Genomic DNA, 21,848 nt, shown 5'->3' with positions numbered 1-21,848 from the left:
CCCTCTCATATTTTTATTCATCCCACAAGGGTATGGGATGTGCCTGTTCCGCATCTCCCAACCCTTCTGGATTGTTGTGGTTTCTTTAGTTCTGTAGTTGTCAGATTTCCATTGAACTCAATTTCTGACTGTTCTGAGTGATCTTTGGTCTGTAGTTTAGCTGTAATTTTGATGTGGTTGTGCAAGTAAGCAAACTATGTTTACCTATGCCTCCATCTTGACCAAAGTCTCCAGAAGAATGTTTTTACAGTTAAAAAAAAAAAATCAAACTATTGTATTTTCCCATGTATAATGCATACTTTTTTGTCCAAATTGTTGAGGGAAAAATAAGGATGCACATTATGCATGCATAGTACCTGAAATACCTTATATCTGTTCTTGTGTTTTGTAATTATTTGTTACATAAAATTCCTTGTACCAAAACATGTTAAAAAATAAGTGCTAAAATTCTTTTACAATAAAAAAGTATCTAAATACAAATGAATAAAATATTGAATTAAAAAATGAAAACTTTTTCCTGAAAGTTTGGGCCAAAACCATGGGTGTGCATTATACATGGCAAAATACAGTAATATTATCTGGAAATCTAATCACACGGATAATTGTTTTGAATTATTAGGAAAATGTAGCCATAAATTAAAAGAAAAAGTAAAAAGTTGATGCAATTATTAGCTCAGAATTAAAGGATGCTTTATGGCTTACTAGAAAAAATATTTACATAGAATTATAATTTAACTAAAAAATGTCAGACTTCTATGGGGGCTAAGGTGGGGACAAAAGAGCAATGAGAGATCTAAAACTTAGTTAACAAAAACAGATAACAACTAAGACTAAAGTGTCAACGAAGTATTACATATTGCTTAGAAGAAACAACCCAGGTAAATACTAAAAAATGGTTGGAAGAAAAGAGAAATGGTTGAAAGAATTAAACATATTTGCCTTTTAGGAGGAGAGCAGAGTATAAATCATTTAGCATTATTCAATTTTTTTAATATAGTGGACATAAGAAAACAAAACAAAAAAAGGTCAAATCAAATGAAATCTAATGAGCCAGAAATTCATCTTTCAATATTGTTATCATTAGTTTTCTAGACAGATGACAGATAAAAATTATAAGATCAAATAATATCATTCCCAAAATTCAATATGTATGGACTCAGATGGTATCTGTTCTTAAGCATAACATTCCCCTGGAGAAATAGTGTGCAATTGCCTACCAATGACTTTTGCTCGGTACCAAATTCCATCTTCAAATTTGGCTACACAGGCTTGATCTTGAACTGGACAGAGGATTTCCAGATTTTCCCCATCTTCACTTTTATAAAAATCTTCAATTCTTTTTAATAGAAATAAAAAGTCCAGGCTCCCTACCTAAGAAATAAAAGAATTAAAACACTGTAGTTTCATAGAAACTTAAGATTTTAATGTTGCATGTATTATAGGCACTGCTCATAAAATTATAAAATGTTAGAATTGGAATTAGATATAAATGTTACGTAATTTAAATTTGAAATAATTTCAAAAGCAGCATACAAAATTAGCAGACAAAATTTTTTAATCACTTTCTTATAGATATCTTAAGTGTATATCCTTCTAGATATTTCTCTATACTTTCCATTCTTTTGTTTTATAAAAATGAAACCATACCATAAAGTACAATTTAATAACCAGTATTTTAAATCAATTCCCACTTTTTCTAATTCAGTAAGTGCCCCTACTAGTACTTCTAGACCATATTTAGATTTCTACAACTGACTAAAATCAGTATCCAATCCAAGACTACACATTGTATCTGGTTGTCTTGGTAAGTCTAGGATACTGTTCCTTTTTAAAAATGACCCTGTCTTATTAAAGAGAGTTATTTTTTTGCAGAGTGCTCCACCTTTTGGATTTATGTGGTTATGTCCTCATGCTATTATTTAACTTGTTCCTTCACTGAGTTAGGTCTATCCCCTGAATTTCCCCAAAGCTGAACAGTTCTTTCTATAGGTGTGATGAATTAAAGTCAATCCTTTTTAACTAGAATAGATGGTATATATGATAACCAAAATTGTTGCTATATCAAAATACATAGTTACTGAATCACTATGAATGTGCTAAGATTCACCTATGGATTGGGGTGATGATTCTGATCCCTCCACTGTACAGTTATGTTCCCCCTGGTAGCCATCAAGAAATTCATGTAGTGCTACATTGGCATCGCGTCCAGTTTCCTATCAACCATCCATATAATGGTTTTTCACTGAATTGATAAAATATTTAAATCAATAATTTCAGCAGGGCTTGTGAAATGACCACATTATTTAATAAAATAGAGCTTTCTATTATTAAATGGGACTATTTGGTTACTTTAAATCATAGTTCCTAAAGTTCTTAAGGTACTTAAAACAATTCTTAAAACAAAGTAAAAAAAATAATAATTTGATTATTTCTCCAAAAACCAAATCTTAAGGTTAAAAAATCCATCTCAACTTGCAAAAAATTAAGTTTTTCTCTTTTGTGAGTATAATAATGCATGTGGAAATTTTCAGAATCTCACTTTTCTTATTTCATTTAAGTTACTTAAAAACATACTTTAAACATTCTGATCATTTATTTCTAAGTATGAATTATTTAAATTTTTCCATTAACAGGTTATCTGAAGTGAACACTAAAAAATTCAACAGGGATGACAATAGCAAAATAGCAGACTAGGAAGCTCCAAGCTATTGTTCTCCTGCAGAAATATTGAAAAATCTAGAAATCATCTGAATAAACTTTGTTAGAGCTCTGGAAAAGTGCCGAAGAGTTACAAAAACCAAGCAACACCCCATTAAGCTCTTGACATTCAAGGAAATCTCTATAAAACATTTGCTGAATACAAGCTAAAGGAACAGTTACCTCAAAGATCACAGAAGGCATAGTCTTTAACAAAAATAGTTTAGAAAAGTCTCAGAAGAAACCAACAATTACAGTCTTCAACAATTAAAAAAATCCAGCAAACCTGATTGGGGAAATCTGATTTTCAGAAGGTACACATAATAAACAGACAAGAACTGCCCCTGAGGAAGTGCAGATAGTAAAATTACTAACAAAGACTTAAGGACAAATTTCTTAAATATACTCAAAGAGCTAAAGCATAAACATAGACAAAGAATCAGAAGAAACCAGGAAAACAATAAAGGACCAAAATAGAAGTATGAACAAAAAATAGAAATCGTAAAAAGGTATTAAAATAGAAAGTGTGGAGCTAAAAAGTACAACAGCTGAAATAAAAAAAACATACCAGAAGGTTCAAGAACTGGTTTGAGAAAGCATAACAAAGGATTGATGAATATAAAGATAGGGAAATTGAAATCATTCAGGGAGGAGCAGAAAGAAAATTCAATGAACTGAACAAGAGACTAAGAGACTTGTGGAATACTATAAAACACACCAATATACTCAGTATGGGAGTTCCAGAAGAAGAGAGAGAGAAAGAAGCAGAAAGATTATATGAAGAAATAATGATCAAAACTCCTCAAATTTGATAAAAGACATGAACCTACAAATCCAAGATGCTCAATTTTATGGGTTGAATTGTGTTCCTCAAAAAAAAAATATATATGTATAGCAGTCATAACCCTGTAGCTCAGAATGTGACCTTAATTTGAGAGAGGGTCTTTACAGAGATAAACAAGTTAAAATGAGGTCCCATGGAAGGTTTTAATAAAATACAACTGGTGTCCTTATTAAAAGGAGGAAATTTGGGCAAAGAGACAAACACCTGGGAGAATGCATATGAAGATGGAGGCAAAGCCTGGGGTGAAGTGGAATCCATGGAGGATCAAAAATTTCCAGCTGGCTTCCGGCCAAGATGGAGACATAGGTAGACACACTGTGCCTCCTCGCACAATCAAAGAAGGACAACAATTTAAAAACAAAAAACAACCAGAACTCACAGAAAATCAAACTGTATGGAAGTCCAACAACCAAAAAGAAAAAAAATAAACATTCATCCAGACTGGTAGGAGGGGTGGAGACAGGCAGCTGGGGCAGAGAGGATTCGCAGCAACGAGGCCAGACACAGAGAGGAGCATAACTATAGGAGGAGGCTAATTGTAGAATGAACGGAGCAGGCAGTGCGACTGCTAGCAGAACCTGTGGCCCCATATTCGCACATAGATAAACTGGGAGGAATGGCAGGGAAGCAAAACAGACTGCCCAACACACGGCTCCAGCGTGGGGAAATAAAGCCTCAAACCTCTGATTGGAAACACCCATGGGGGTTGAGGCAGCAGCAGGAGAAACTCCCAGCCTCACAGGAGAGGTCATTGGAGAGACCCACAGGGGCCTAGAGTGTGCACAAGCCCACCCACCTGGGAATCAGCACCAGAGGGACCCACTTTGATTGTGGATAGCAGAGAGAGTGACTGAAATCCGGTAGAGAGTGGAGCAAGCACCATTACTCCCTCTCGGCCTCTCCCCCACGTACAGCATCACAGCACAGCTACCAGTGTTACCCCGCCCTGGTGAACACCTAAGGCTCTGCCCCTTTATGTAACAGGTGCACCAAGAAAAAAAAAAATGGCCCAAACGAAAAGAACACATCAAAGTTCCAGAAATAATACAGCTAAGCAGTGAACAGATAGTCAGCCTATCGGATGCACAGTTCAAAACACTGGTTATCAAGATGCTCACAGAATTGGTTGAATCTATTCGAAAACCAGATGAAAAAATGAAGCTTATGCTAAGAGAAACAAAGGAAAATGTACAGGGAACCAATAGCGATGGGAAGGAAACTGGGACTCAAATCTACGGTGTGGACCAGAAGGAAGAAAGAAACATCCAACCAGAAAAGAATGAAGAAACAAGAATTCGGAAAAATGAGGAGAGGCTTAGGAACCTCCAGGATATCTTGAAACGTTCCAACATCCGAATTATAGGGGTGCCAGAAGGAGAAGAGGAAGAACAAAAAATTGAAAACTTATTTGAACAAATAATGAAGGAGAACTCCCTAATCTGGCAAAGGAAATAGTCTTCCAGGGAGTCCAGGAAGCTCAGAGAGTCCCAAAGAAGCTGGACCCAAGGAGGAACACACCAAGGCACATCATAATTACATTACCTAAGATTAAACAGGAGAGAATCTTAGAAGCAGCAAGAGAAAAAAACACAGTTACCTACAAAGGAGTTCCCATAAGACTATCAGCTGATTTCTCAAAAGAGACCTTATAGGCAAGAAGGGACTGGCAAGAAGTATTCAAAGTCATGAAAGGCAAGGGCCTACATCCAAGATTACTATATCCAGCAAAGCTATCATTTAGAATGGAAGGGCAGATAAAGTGGTTCCCAGATAAGGTCAAGTTCAAGGAGTTCATCATCACCAAGCCCTTATTATATGAAATGTTAAAGAGACTTATTTAAGAAAAAGAAGATAAAAAATAGGAACAGTAAAAATGACAGCAAACTCACAGTTATTAACAACCACACCTAAAACCAAAACAAAAGCAAACTAAGCAAACAACTAGAACAGGAACAGAACCACAGAAATGGAGCTCACATGGAGGGTTATCAATAGGGGAGTGGGAGGGGGAGAGAGGGGGGAAAGGTACAGAGAATAAATAGCATAAATGATAGGTGGAAAATAGACAGGGGAAGGGTAAGAATAGTGTAGGAAATGTAGAAGCCAAAGAACTTATAAGTATGACCCATGGATATGAACTATAGGGGGGGGAATGTGGGAGGGAGGAGGTGGGCAGGATGGAGTTGAGTGAAGGGGGGAAATGGGACAACTGTAATAGCACAATCAATAAATATATTTAAAAAAATAAGAAAAAAAATGAACACTAAAATGAAAACAGACTCACAGCTATTAATATTCGAACCTAAAACAGAAACAAAAAACCCCACAAAACAAACAACTAAGCAAACAACTAAAACAGGAACAGAATCACAGAAATGGAGATCACATGGAGGGTTAGCAGTGGGGGAGGTGGAGAGAAGGGGTAAAGGTACAGAGAATAAGCAGCATAAATGATAAGTAGAAAATAGACAGGGGGACGTTAAGAATAGTGTAGAAAATGGAGAAGCCAAAGAACTTGTATGTACGAACCATGGACATGAACTAAAGTGGGGGGAATGCAGTGGGAGGGGGTATGTATGGCAAAGGGGAATAAAAGGGGGAAAATGGGACAACTGTAATAGCATAATCAAGAAAATATATTAAATTTTTTTAAAAAAAACCACAATAGTAAAAAAATATATGAACAGGAAAATGACAAAAAAAGAAAACCCCAAAAAACCCCAAAACAAAAAAACTAACTCACAGGTATCAACAATCAAACCAAAACCAAAAACAAAAACAAACTAAGCAAACAATAGGAAGAAATTCACAGAAATGGAGAGCACATGGAGGGTTATCACTGAGGAGGGGGAGGGGAAGAATGGGGGGAAAAGGGACAGGGATTAAGGAGCATAAATGTTAGGTACAAAACAGATGGGAGGGGGTTGTCAGGAACAGTATAGGAAATGGAAAACCAAGTACTCACATGTATGACCCATGGACATGAACTCGGGGTGGAGGGTGTATGATGGTTAAGGGGAAGTACATGGTGGGAGGGAGGTAAATAAAGGGGAGTAAAAAAATGGGACAACAGTAATAGCATAATCAATAAAATATATTTGAGTTCTGGCCAAGATGGAGTCATAGGTAGAAACCCTTCACTTCCTTGCATGACCAAAAGGAGGGTAACAACCAATGTAAAAACAATATACCAACAGAAGTGCCAAAAAATCAAACTGCATGGAACTCTTGAGAACCAAGGAATTAAAGAAACATTAAACCAGACAGGTAGGAGGTAGACTGGCAGTCGGGCAGGCTGCGAAGACCCACAGCAAGGTGGTCAACCACGTGGGTGAGGCTGGCTGAGAGGTCCCGAGGCAAGGCAGAGGGCTACATGAGAAAGGCAGGGCTGGCTGAATGGGAAACTAAAACTCAAAGCTAGCTGTAAACTATGGCAGGGATTGCCGCAGTGGGAGAAACTCCCAGTCTCACAAGAGAGTTCGTTGGAAAGGGGCACAAGACCTGAGCAAGGGAGCTGCGTTGTTCCCTCTCTGACCTGTCTGCCACATACAGCACCATAATACAGCAAAGGGGGTTGGCCTGCCTGGAGAATACCTAACGACCGGCCCCCTTACAACATAACAGATGCCCCGAGACAAAGAAATATGGCCCAAATGAAAGAACAGAACAAAACTCCAGAAAAAGAGCTAAGGGACAAGGAGATGTCTGTCTGATGGAGAGTTCAAAGCCCTGGTAATCAAGATGCTCACAGAACTAATTGAGCTTGGTCACAAAATGAAAGAACAAATGAAAGCTACCCAAAATGAAAAAAAGCAAAATATTCAGGGAACCAACAGTGACAGGAAGGAAACCAGGACTCAAATCAACAATGTGGAACAAAAGGAAGAAATCAACATCCAATGGGAACAGAAGGAAGAAACAAGAATTCAAAAAAAATGAAGAGAGACTTAGGAAGCTCTGGGACAATTTTAAACATTCCAATATCTGAATTATAGGGGTGACAGAAGGATAAGAACTAGAGCAAGAAATTGAAAACTTATCTGAACAAATAATGAAGGAAAACTTTCCCAACTGGTGAAGGAAACAGACTTCCAGGAATTCCAGGAAGCCCAGGAGTCCCAAAAGTTGGACCCAAAGATGAACACAAGAAGGCATATCATCATTAAGTTACCCAAGATTAAGGAAAAAGAGAGAACCTTAAAAGCAGCAAGAGAAAAGGAGACAGTTTCCTACAAAGGAGTGCCCATAAGACTATCAGCTGATTTCTCAAACGAAACCTTACAAGCAAGAGGGCCTACAAAGATTTTGAAGTCATGAAAGGCAAGGACTACATCTAAGATTACTATATCCAGCAAAGCTATCATTTAGAATGGAAGGGCAGATAAAATGCTTAACAGATAAGGTCAAGTTAAAGGAGTTCATCATCACCAAGCCCTTATTATATGAAATGTTAAAGGGACTTATCTAAGATATTGAAGATCAAAAAATATGAACAGTAAAATGACAACAAACCTCAAGGGAAAAATCCCCAAACACTCAAATTCATGGAGACTGAATAGCATGCTATCAAGCAGTGAATGGGTTAGGAATGAGATCAAGAAAGAAATCAAAAAGTTTCTGGAAACAAATGAAAATAACACTCAACAGTCCAAAACCCATAGGACACAGTGAAGACAGTCTTGAGAGGGAAGTTCATAGCAATACAGGCCTACCTAAAAAAAAAGATAGAAAGATTTCGCATAAATAACCTAACCCTACATCTGCAAGAACTGGAAGAACAACATCAAACAAAGTCCAGAGCAAGTAGAAGGAAGAAAATAATCAAGACCACAGTAGAATTAAATGACATAGAGACTAAAAGAACAATTCTGAGGATCAATAAATCCAGGAGCTATTTTTTTGAAAAGATAAACAAAATTGACAAGCTTTTAAGCAGACTCATCAAGAAAAAAAGAGAGGACCCATATAAATAAAATGAAAAATGAAAGAGGAGAAATGACAACTGATACCAAAGAAGTACAAAGGACTGTAAGAAATTACTACAAACAACTATATGTTAAGAAATTTAAAAACCTGGGTGATATGGACACACTTCTAGAAAAACATTATCTTGTAAACCTGAATGAAGAAGAAGCAGAGGGCCTAAACAGACCAAAAACAGCTGGTAAAATTGGACAATAATGAAAAAGTTCCATCACACAAAAGCCCTGGACAGGACGGTTTCACAGTAGAATTCTACAAAGCATTTAAGGAAGAGCTAACCCATATCCCTCTCAGACTATTCAAAAACTTGCAAGAACAGGGAAGACTACCAAATGCTTTCTGTGAGGCCAGCATCATCCTAATCCCAAAACCAAAGACACAACAAAGAAAGAAACTACAGGCCAATATCACTGATGAATATAGACAATAAACCTCAAGAAATTATTGGCAAACCACATCCAGCAATAAATTAAAAAGATCTTACACCATGATCAAGTGTGATTCACCCCAGGGATGCAAGGATGGTACAATATTCGCTTATCAATAAACTTAATACAACCCATAAACAAAAGGAAAGACAAAAATCACATTATCATATCAACAGATGTGGAAAAAGCATTTGATAAGTTACAGTATCCATTTGTGATAAAAAGACTCGTCAAAGTGGGAGTAGAGGGAGCATACCGCAACATAATAGAGGCCATATATGAAAAACCTACAAATATCACACTCAATGGGCAAAAGCTAAAAGCTTTCCTACTAAGATCAGGAAGACGACAAGGACGTCCGTTTCTATTAATTCTATTCAACATGTTACTGGAAGCCCTAGTCATAGCAATCAGACAAGAAGAAGAAATAAAGGGCATCCATCAGAAAGTGTCATTGTTTGCAGATGACATGATAGTGTACACAGAAAAGCCTATAGACTCCACCAAAGAACTGCTCCACCTAATAAGTAAAGTTGGCAAAGAAGAGGGATACAATGTCAATATTCAGAAATCGAAGGCATTTTTGTACATCAACAATGAAATATCAGAAATGGAAGTCAGGGAAAAAATTGCATTTGCAAGAGCAACAAGAAAAATAAAGTACCTCGGAATAAACCTAACGAAGAAGGTAAAAGACCTGTACTCAGAAAACTACACAACACTGCAGAAAGAAATTAAGGAAGACACAAATGAAAGGATGTACCATATTCATGGATTGGAAGAATTAACATCATCAAAGTGTCCATACTACCCAAAGCAATTTATAGATTCAACGCAACCCCTATTAAAATACCAATGACATAACTCACATTTCAAAAATTTACATGGAACCATAAATGACCTTGAATAGCCTCCGCAATTTTGAGAAAGAACAAAGTAGAAGGAATCACCATACCTGACATCAAACTATATTACAAGGCCATGGTAATCAAAACAGTCTGGTACTGGCACAAGAAAAGACACATGGACCAATGGAACACAATAGAGAGCCCAGAAATAAACCCAAGTCTCAATGGTCAATTAATATTTGATAAAGGGGACAGAAGCATACAATGGAGCAAAAATAGCCTCTTCAACAAATGGTGTTGGGAGATCTGGACAGCTACATGCAAAAAAAATTACTCGACTGAAAACTTGCATCATACACAAAAATAAACTTAAGATGGATAAAAGACTTAAATATAAGTCATGATACCATAAAAGCCCTAGAGGAGAACATAGGCAGGAAATTCTCAGATATTCCACGCAGCAATATTTTCACCGATATGTCCCCTAGAGCAAGAGACATAAAGGTAACAATAAACAAATGGGACTACATCAAATTAAAAAGCTTCGGCATGGCTTAAAAAAACCCCAGCAAAATGAAAAGGGAACCAACCATATGGGAAAATATATGTGCCAATGGTATCTCAGACAAGGGTTTGATATCCAAAATACATAAAGAACTCATATGACTCCAATCTAAGAAGACAAGCAACCCAATTAAAAAATGGGCAAAGGACTTGAACACACACTTCTCCAAGGAGGACATACAGAGGGTCCAGAGACATATGAAAGGATGCTCAGCATCACTAGCTATCAGACAGATGCAAAATAAAACCACAATGAAATGGTGTGAACCACCTCACACCATTGAGAATGGCCATCATAAACAAGTCAAAAAATAGTAAGTGCTAACAAGGCTGTGAAGAAAAGGGAACCCTAGTACATTGTTGGTGGGAATGCACACTGGTGCAGCCACTGTGGAAAACAGTATGAATTTCCTCAAAAATATAAAAATGGAACTGCCCTTTGACCCAGCAATTCCACTGCTGGGATTATACCCTAAGAATCCTGAAACACCAATTCAAAAGAACCTATGCACCCCAATGTTCATAGCAGCACAATTTACAATAGCCAAGTGCTGGAAGTTTCCCAGGTGCCCATCAGTAAATGAGTGGATCAAAAAACTGTGGTACATTTACACAACGGAATACTACACACCAGAGAGAAAGAAGGAGCTCCTACCCTTTGAGACAGCATGGATGGAACTAAAGAGCATTATGCTAAGTGAAATAAGCCAGGTGGTGAGGGACAAATGTCACATGATCTCACCTTTAAGTGGAACCTAATCAACAGAATAACAAGCAAGCAAAATATAACCACAGACATTGAAATGAAGAACAAACTGACAGTAACCAGAGGGGTGGGGGAAGGAGATAACAGGGGAAAGAAGGGAAAGAGTCATCAAGGAACATGTAAGGGACCCATGGACAAAGCCAAAGGGGCATAGAATTCAGGGTGGGAGGTGGGGGTGGGTTGGGTGGGGGAAAATGGTTGACAAGTGTATTTAAACAATTAAAAAATGGTAAAATAAATAAATACAAATACAAATAAAAAATAATGTGTAAAAAGAGAACTTACATAACACCAAAGAAAACAGAAACAGCCCAATTAAAAAATGCCATAGGACCTGAGTAGACACTTCTCCAAGGAGGATGTACACATGGTCAGTAGACATGTGAAAAGATGTTCAATGCCACTAATCATTAGAGAAATGCAAATTAAAACCACAATGAGTTACCATCTCACACCTGTCAGAGTGACTATCATCAATAAATCAACAAACAACAAGTGCTGGCGAGGATGTGAATAAAGGGGAATTGGTGCAGGCACTGTGGAAAGCAGTATAGAGATACCTCAAAGGATTAAAAATGGATCTGACTTTAACTCAGTAATCCCACTTTTGGGAACATATCCAAAGGAACCCAAAACACTAATTTGAAAAAACATAAACACCCCTATGTTCATAGCAGCGTTATTTACAATTGCCAAGATACAGAGGCAACCCAAGTGTGCATCAGTAGGTAAGTGGATAAAACAACTATGGGACATTTACACAATGGAATGCTACTTGGCTGTAAAAAGGAAGAAAGTTTTACCATTTGTAACAGTATAGATGGACCTGGAGAACATTATGCTAAGTGAATTATGCCAGGCAGAGAAAGAAAAATATCATGTGATTTCACTCATAAGTGGAATCTAATTAACAAACAGAACTAAAAAGCAAAATAGAGACAGACTCATAGATAGCAGGATGGCAGCTATAGGGCAGGGGAGGGCAGGGGGTGGAGGGATTGAGCCTAAAGGACAAAGGACTCGTGGACATGGATAACAGTGTGATGATTGTGGGGGTGGGAAAAGGCTATAAGGGGACTAAATGGTAATTAAAAAATACAATAAAATAATTCATGGTTCTAAATCAATAAGAAATAATTTTTTAAAAATTTACAAAAAAGAAGTATGAATTGGTAGTTACAAAATAGTCACAGGGACGTAACTATGCATGGTGCCAGGTGGGTGCTGGAAAATACTGGGAGGCCCACTTTCCAAGGTACATGATTGTCTAATCATTATATTGAACACCTGAAACTAACAGAAAAATAATATTGAAACAAAGTTAAACAGAATTCATACACTATAATCTAGCAATTAGACTCCTTGTTCTCTACACCTAAAAGCATTGAAAGCAGAGACCCAAACAGACAATTGTACATGTTCATAATAGCATTATCCAAAATATCCCAAAGTTTAAAACAATCCAAGTGTTCATCAATAGATGGATAAACAAATGTGGAATATACATAAAATGACCATTAGTCAGCCATAAAAAGGAATTAAATTCTGATACATGCTACAACATGTTAACATTATACTAAGTAAGGCACACAAAAGGAAAACTAGTGTTTGTTTTACATATAGGAGAAAGAAAGCAGAACAGGTTATCACACACTGGGGGTGTGGAACAGGGAGTTACTGTTTCATAGGAATAAAGCTTCCATTTGAGATGAAGAAGTTCTGGAGAGAAATAATAGTAATGGTTGCACAACATGAGGAATATACTTAAAGGCACTGAGCTGTACACTTAATGGTTAAAACAGTAAATTTTGTTAAATATGCTTTACCTAAATTTCAAGACACGAAAAATTTAACAGAAAAAATACATGAAAGTACATGAAAGCTGTACTTAGTGCCAAACAGGCAGATTTCTACAACTCCTTTGGGGAGGCAGTTGAGTGTGGGGCAGTGTTTGAGGTGACAGGCTCTGAATAAAGCTGTGCTGCCCAGTCCAATCCTGGCTCTACCCTTTGTAGCTGTGTGACCAATGACAAGTTGCTTCACCTTTCCAGTTAGTCTCCACATATAAAAGATAATGGTATCTTTCTCATAGGATTGTTGTGAAGATTAATGAGTTAATTCCCACACAGCATCATAGCCCTTAGAATGAGTTAATTCATACAGAGCATTGATGCAAAGAGAGCAAGAATGAACTCACTGGTAGTGGCCTTCTAACTCCACCAGTCACACGTCTAAAATTTAATATGAAATACCTTCAATTTGAATCTATTTTGGTGTTCAAGTTCCAAAAATTAAATAGTAATAATTTATAAGTGTTCAGGTATACATGATCAGAAACAGGTCTTTGTAGATTTTGATTTGTCAGCTCTATGTGCTTGGCTAATCTTTACAGTTGAGGCTTGAACAACATAGGTTTGAACTGCTTGGGTTCACTTATATGCAGGTTTTTTCAATAAATACTGTTAAATGTATTTTCCTTACAACTTTCATAATAACATTTTATTTTCTCTAGCTTCTTTCAAGACTACAGTATATAATACATGAAACATAGAAAATATGTTAATCAACTATGTTGTTGGTAAGGCCTGTGGTCAACAGTAGACTATTTACTAGTATTTAAGTTTTGGGGGAGTCAAAATCATGTGTGGATTTTTTACTTTATGAGGAGGGGAAAGGGTCAGCATCCCATGTTGTTCAAGGGTCAACTGTAAATTTTAGATGATAGCAAGAAAAATTTATACACTATATATCTTTCACTGTCCTTTCCCTCCACGTATCACTAATTTGCATGATGAAGAGCACCTTCAATTTACTATAAGTCATGTGAATTTCTTATTTAAAGTTGCAGCCACTAAAAAAATTAAATTTACAGAAGATTCACAGTGGTTTGTTTTGCTCTGAAATTCATACTAGGCACTCATTTCTGTTATACATTTCTACTTAAAATTTGCAAAAATATTTTGTTTCAAAGGAACACTATATACTTACCAGCTGAAGATAGAAATCAGAAGGACTATTTATATGACAAACCATTACTGAAGCATCCGTCATTTCTTTAGGCAAAATAGGTGGATGATAGTGTAAAATCATATTCTTTTCACAATGACTTCCTGGTGAGTTTGACCTAAACCTAATTAAAAGAATAATCAAAAGCATAAGCAGGAGCCATTTTCTTTAAGTCTCTCTTCTCTCAGTGACTTGATCTAAAAAAGGACTTGTACATATACTCATTTATCTACCAAGAGTATTCCCTTTCCAATTTCTCTCTTCTAACTTATAATACTTCTTGGTATTGTCTCCAATTACCAAAACAGGTTAAATAAGATGTTTAAACCTCAAGTTTCAACCTCAATAATTAACCTTCAAATTTGTGTTGGAGCATTTTTGAGGTGCACCTCGAAGTTTCTCTACTCTTTTGAATTGATAACCGGTCTGTGGTAGGACAGTTGAGGGCTCACCATGGCCCCTTGCAGCTCCCAGACTCTACTTTTATTTTTTCAGAATAGAACCTACTTAGTTCACTTGCAGAGTTGTGTAATTGCTCAGGATAGAAAGTTAGTATCTTCCACTATCTCTGTGGTAATTGAGATGAGGGAGGAAACGAACTTACAGAACCCACTCTAGATTCATATATTAAATACAGTCTAGTTAGAAAATTTAAGTCAGGAACTGTTAAACTACAATTCTTTTTTTAAAGTATATTTTATTGATTATGTAAGTTTTTCCAATTTTCCCCCCTTTATACCCCAACCCTCCAGTATTCACCCCCTTTAGTTCATGTTCATGGGTTGTACATATAAGTTCTTCAAATTCACTGCTTCCTATACCATTTTTGACCTCTCCCCATCTATTTTATGCCTACCAATTATGCTTCTTATTCCCTGTACCTTCCTCCTCCCCATTCCTCCATTTCCCCTACCTGCTGAAAACCATCTGTGTGATGTCCACTTCTCTGATTCTGTTCCTGTCCTAGTTTTCACTTAGTTTTTGTTTTTGTTGTTTTTCTTTTTTTTTAAGTTCATTTGTTGATAGTTGTGTTTGCTGTCATTTTACTGTTCATAGTTTTTGATCTTCTTCAATTTCTTAGATAAGTCCCTTTAACATTTCATATAATAAGGACATGGTGATCATGAACTCCTTTAACTTGACCTTATCTGGGAAGCACTTTATCTGCCCTTCCATTCTAAATGAGAGCTTTGCTGGATAGAGCAATCTTGGATGCAGGTCCTTTCCTTTCATGACTTCAAATACTTCTTGCCAGCCTGTTCTTGCCTGCAAGGTTTCTTTTGAGAAATCAGCTGATAGTCTTATGGGCACTCCTTTGTAGGAAACTCTCCTTTTCTCTTGCTGCTTTTAAGGTTCTCTTTTTCCTTAATCTTGGGAAATTTAATTATGTGCCTTGTTGTGTTCCTCCTTGGGTCTAACTTTTTTGGGACTCTCTAGGCTTCCTGGAAATCCTAGAAGTCTATTTCTTTCACCAGATTGGGGAATTTTTCCTTCATTATTTGTTCAAATAAGTTTTCAATTTCTTGCTCTAGTTCTTATCCTTCTGTCACCCCTATAATTCAGATATTGGAATGTTTAAAATTGTCCCAGAGCTTCCTAAGTCTCTCTTCATTTTTTTTGAATTCTTGTTTCTTCCTTCTGTTCCCATTGGATGTTGATTTCTTCCTTTTGTTCCACATTGTTGATTTGAGTCCTGGTTTCCTTCCTGTCACTGTTGGTTCCCTGAATATTTTGCTTTTTTTCATTTTGGGTAGCTTTCATTTGTTCTTTCATTTTGTGACCAAGCTCAATTAGTTCTGTGAGCATCTTGATTACCAGGGCTTTGAACTCTCCATCAGACAGACATCTCCTTGTCCCTTAGCTCTTTTTCTGGAGTTTTGTTCTGTTCTTTCATTTGGGCCATATTTCTTTGTCTCGGGGCATGTTATGTTGTAAGGGGCGGGCCCTTAGGTATTCACCAGGGCAGGGCAACCCTCCTTGCTGCGCTCTGGCACTGCCTGTGTGGGAGGGGCCAGAGAGGGAACAATACAGCTCACCTGCTCGGCTCTAGCTCCACTTTCCACCAAACTCATGTAAGACTGGGAGTTTCTCCCACTGCCACAAACCCCGCCATAGTCCAAGTCAGCTCTGAGTCTCAGTTTCCTGCTCAGTCAGCCCCACCTGCACAGACTGCTGCCTTGCACCACGTTCTCTCTGTCTGCCCACCTTACAGGTCTGGTTGGTCTGGTTGACTGTTTCTTCAACTCCTTGGTTGTCAGAGTTCCATGTAGTTTGATTTTCTGGCACTTCTGGTTGTTTATTGATTTTAGATTGGTTGTTATCCTCCTTTTGGTTGTTGAGGAAGTGAAGGGTTTCTACCTACACCTCCATCTTGGCCAGAACTCTAAAGTACAATTCTTTAAACCCTAGTGCAGTTGCTTGTGAAGTTATCAAGAGTATTGTTCACTATCTACAAATAGTTTCTACTTTGAGGTACTGTGCTTTCTCTATTTCTTTAAATCTAATGATCTGAATGTAGTTTTCACAGACAACTGTAATTAGAAAACTTGACAGCAATATTTTTAACCTCTTAACAGAGATTGTTTAAGTTAAATTTGAAGCCCATAGTTGTTTTTTTTAAAATTTTTATTGTTATTCAATTAGAGTTGTATGCCTTTTCTCCCCATCCCTCCACCCCACCCCATCCGAACCCACCTCCTTCCCTCACCTCCACCCTCCCCCTTGATTTTGTCCATGTGTCCTTTATAGTAGTTCCTGTAATCCCCTCTTCCCACTGTCCCCTCCCTACTCCACCCTGGCTATTGTTAGATTGTTCTTAACTTCAATGTCTCTGGTTATATTTTGTTTGCTTTTTTCTTCTGTCGATTACGTTCCAGTTAAAGGTGACATCATATGGTATTTGTCCCTCACTGCCTGGCTTATTTCACTTAACATAATGCTCTCCAGTTCCATCCATGCTGTTGCAAAGAGTAGGAGCTCCTTCTTTCTCTCTGCTGCACAGAATTCCTCCATCCATGCTGTTGCAAAGAGTAGGAGCTCCTTCTTTCTCTCTGCTGCACAGAATTCCATTGTGTAAATATACCATAGTTTTTGGATCCACTCGTTTCCTGATGGACACTTAGGTTGCTTCCAGCACTTGGCTATTGTAAATGGTGTTGCTATGAACATTGGGGTGCACAGGTTCTTTTGGATTGGTGTTTCAGGGTTCCTAGGGTATAATCCCAGCAGCGGAATTGCTGGGTCAAAGGGCAGTTCCATTTTTAGTTTTCTGAGGAAAGTCCATACTGTTTTCCACAGTGGCCTCACCAGTCTGCATTCCCACCAACAGTGCACTAGGGTTCCCTTTTCTCCGCATCCTCTGCAACATTCGTTTGTTGATTTGTTTATGTTGGCCACTCTGACTGGTGTGAGATGGTACCTCATTGTGGTTTTAATTTGCATCTCTCTGATGGCTAGTGATACTGAGCATCTTTTCATATGTCTCTGGGTCCACTGTATGTCTTCCTTGGAGAAGTGTGTGTTCAAGTTCTTTGCCCATTTTTTAATTGGGTTGTTTGTTGAAGCCCATAGTTTTTAAAGGTAAAATCTGCTATTCCAATGTATAGCTATAATCTCAAAAAATATTTAAGGTTTAATAAATTACCTACCTGGCCAGTTCCATAAAAACTAATGCATCTCTAAGAGACACAGGCATGTTACTGCTTATTTTATTTGTTGATGGTTTCTGCAGATCTACAATAAGCACCCCATCTTCTTCTCCAAAAACTTTCATTAAAACAGCCTTGTTGTTTACCATTTTCAAAAATTCTACTTTAGCTTCTTCTCCCCAAGCTTCATTCTGTGGAAAAAGTTAAATTCCAATGAACTCAGTAATTACAATTAGCTCTAATGTTACAACGCTCTGGATTTAGCTTTACACCAACTGAAGTCTGCAAATCTGAGCAGAGGACTGAGCCAATCACAGACATTAAAAGCAGAAGCTGAGGCCACAAAGCTGAGGATAGTCTTATAGATGCACAATTACGGGTCATACTTTGATATATAAATATCATCTCAAGGTTGTATAGCTACTGCACTTCAGGATTTATTTTCTCTTCTTAATATTAGTGTAAAGATTATAAATATTTTAAAATATGTATGAAATATAAAATTTCTACTTAAATGATAAAAAATTCTAAAGGTAATTTTGGAAGTATAATGGAAGCCATGTAATACAATCAAGATATTTACAATCACCATCAGTTAACTGAGTTCCCATGACTACAATAAATGAGGTATATGCTACTTAAATAAAGAAAAATATTCACCCATTGGAAAAAAGGTTTTTAGGTTGACCTTTGAAACTTTACCTAGACCTAAAGTAAATTTCCAGAACCAAAACTACACATTCCTTAAAAACAAAATAATAAAACATTTTTCTAAAGGTTTTATGAGTATAAAAGTAAAGCCTACTCAGAATAAAAAACAATTTTAAAAAATTTACCATTTTGAGAAAAACACATTTTTATATTTTCTCCTAGTTTTTATTAACTCATTTTTTCAAATATCTGCTATGTGCCTGGAGTACAATAATGAGCAAAAACATCCTTTAAAAAAAATAATTAATTAATTATTGTTCAGTTACAATTGTCTGCATTTTCAAAACATCCTGTTTTTATAAATTTCATAATAATATAACTGCTTGACATGTGTTCTTACACACAGCCCCTATCTCCCAGAAGTTCGCAGTCCTGATGGGGAATATCCAGATATTCATAAATAATACAAAGCGGAATGCCATACGGACTATAAGGAATGAACACTGTGCCAAGGAGACAGTGAAGAAATGTACAGAAACACAAACCACACCATATTTTATTTTCCCATACTTGTTTGACTTCAAAACTTAGTGGTTTGCTTGGATATTTCACCTACCATTATGTTTATATATGTTTATTCAATTCGAGTTCCCACTAAGAACACTTCCAGTGTAGAAAGTGAAATTAGTCTCTTGTTCCATTAGCACCTATTGGATTATTACGCAAAATGGATTTACCAGGACTACTGATGCCTTAAACCTACAGTCAGCAATCTGACTAGCAATACCTAGCTAAAACTGGAAAACTTAGGCCCCGAGATGAAAGCCTAATTTCAATTTTACTTACTGAATTCTGTGGAACAATGTCCTTCAATGAGCATGGCTGTGCTAGTGGCTGGACGTCTTTCAGCAGCTCTTCAATATATGGTTCAGATTTCCTTAGGGCCAGACATAAGTCATTTAGTACTACATGTTGCTCAGCAATGTGTTCTGATCTCACATGGTTATCACCAATTCTAGGAAGAATTCCAGAATGAGTAATTAATATTAATGAGTAATTAATATTTTTTGAAAATAATGCTTCAAACCCAAACTTGTTTCTCCCATAAAAGTTACACATTTCTAAGGGTCCTCTCCTTACATTAAATCTTCTAGAAAATTATATTCTAATGCATATTTCCTTACAATATAGATTAAATTTAGCTTTTGTAAGTACAGACACTTTTTCTTATTTATAGAATTAATACTCAATTGCCTTTTTCTGAATTGTCTTTTATATATCTATTTAGTTTAAACTTAAGGGGATAAAGATGCCCCCAAATAGAAATCTACTTATTTATAAAGCTATGACCAGTAAGTAATTAGTGACCATGCTGTGTAGTTAATACTGGTCCTTATTACAAAAGCATTCTTAATTTATTTTCCTGGAAAACATTTTTGAAAATAGAGTGCCCTAGACACTATGCCACTTTAACATGCATTAATAATAGAAATTTTATTGAAAATTTTAGTCAATCATCCTACAGCTAACTATAACACTTTAGTTCAAATAAACTATTTTTATGCATCATTCCCGTGCTTTGAAGAAACAAAGAAGAGTAAGGTCAGATACATCAAGAATCTCCTTTCCTTAGGTCCCTGTCTAGTAACACTGTTAAATACCGTATTTTTTGGACTATAAAATGTACCGGACCATAAGATGCACCTAGGTTTTAGAGGAGAAAAATAGGAAAAAAAAAAACCCCACTCCACCACCGCCGTCCCCCATCCCGCGAGCTAGGTAAGCTACATTCGGACTATAAGATGCACCCCCATTTTCCTCCCAAATTTGTGGGAGGGAGTGCGTCGTATAGTCCAAAAAATATGGTAACACTTTACTAATTTAGTAATTAGTAAGACAAATTATAGAACAAAATAAAATGTATATGCCTTGGAAGTGAAGATAAATTACTCCCATTCACTCTTTCCTAATTTCCTTAATTCTTTATACCATCTCCACAATCATAAATGTTTCCAAGCAGGCCAGGAACATACAATAATTATAAAATATCATACCCTGCAACAATTAGGACTTCAGAATTTCCAAAATCTACCATAAATATTTGTATTAGTGCAACTTCACAGACTGAGAATTTTGTTGGACTACAATGTTTTCCAATATTTTCCTTTTCTACTGGAATTAATTCGGTAATAATTCCTCGACACCACATTCCATTTTCAATACTGCTGACGAATACTGTTGCACCTAAATAATGAGGGAGACAAATCATATCAATGTTTATGGAGAAATAATACCTAATAATCTCTAATTTACAAATGTGTACATTAGTTACACTACTAAGAAGTCTTAACTCATTTATCTACTGATGATACAGTACTATGTCAAGAACTATGAGAAGAATGAAAGTAGTGTATTAGGATAGTGTTATACAGAACCTTATGAGCTAAATGGGGAGATAAAAACAAAGAATACCCAGCAGTCATTTTTTGAGGGCCTATATTTTATGAACTACAACAAAGATGAACAGGAGCATGCTGCCATCAAGACACTCAAGAAAGACAGGCAAGTAAATTACTCCAATATGTTGTACTTGTAACAATTAAGACCTTCTATCCTTGTATATGTACAACACATGCATGTACCGATATACATAAAAATTGTGAAATACTTTGGTAACAGAAAATAATAATCAATTACCTCCACTTGGTTAGGGGGAGTGAGAGTAAAGAAACAATGAAAAAGGCAGAGTGTGACATGCAAAAATTGTATTAATACACAGTGGAGTTCAAGAGAAGGGGAAGATGAACCAAAGATTTACCAGCAGAGGATGACCTCATGGAGGGATCTGATGAATTACAAATAGCAAGGAAAAAAGAGGCCTGAATTTGAATGCTTACAGTGAGCTCAGCAATATCCTCCGTATTTTATGTTTGAATTCACTTACCCTGTCAACTAACCTGTGGAGATGGTGCTTCCATCACACAGATGAGGCAACCAGGCAAAGAGAGGTTGAAAAGCTACTCTAAGCCACAATGGTTACTTAGAAGAGGTAGTAAGAGAATGGGTTCAAAGACTACCTGCATTCTCTTCCAAACCATCTATGCATCACAGAGAATTTGGTAAGCCATGATCACTGATTATATACACAGGATGCTGTATATTCACCTCTGTGCATACTAATAAAAACAGGAAAGTTGAGAGGCACTTTAGGGTGGGCTTTTAAAATTTTAAGTTTGACCAAAACATTTGTTTGGTCTTCAGATTGTCATAGACCCTTCTCTTATCCTTATATACCACATAAGCAATATTCTTAGTTTTAAACTACAGGCTATTAAATAAATCATTCTTTCTTGCAACAGGTAATAAAAAAGCCTGTTGAAGCCATTTGCTGTTCTACATAATGAAGAATGAGAA

The 21,848-nt window shown here is 36.7% G+C and overlaps 1 protein-coding gene across 1 annotated transcript in view; it reads right to left on the bottom strand.

The window, feature by feature from the left end:
* RNF17 (ring finger protein 17) overlaps positions 1 to 21,848 on the bottom strand; it is a 161,136-nt gene that overhangs the window by 70,336 nt on the left and 68,952 nt on the right. The window contains exons 13-17 of the mRNA XM_024580800.3: positions 20,489 to 20,678; positions 19,281 to 19,449; positions 17,784 to 17,974; positions 14,115 to 14,260; positions 1,218 to 1,367 (exon numbers count right to left, since the gene is read on the bottom strand). Coding sequence (XP_024436568.2) covers positions 1,218 to 1,367; positions 14,115 to 14,260; positions 17,784 to 17,974; positions 19,281 to 19,449; positions 20,489 to 20,678 — 846 coding nt within the window. The remainder of the gene's footprint in view (positions 1 to 1,217; positions 1,368 to 14,114; positions 14,261 to 17,783; positions 17,975 to 19,280; positions 19,450 to 20,488; positions 20,679 to 21,848) is intronic.

The sequence above is a fragment of the Desmodus rotundus genome, chromosome 3 (assembly GCF_022682495.2).
Source record: "Desmodus rotundus isolate HL8 chromosome 3, HLdesRot8A.1, whole genome shotgun sequence".
In the NCBI taxonomy this organism is placed as follows: Eukaryota; Metazoa; Chordata; class Mammalia; order Chiroptera; family Phyllostomidae; genus Desmodus; species Desmodus rotundus.
This window is presented reverse-complemented; position numbering and strand designations above follow the sequence as displayed.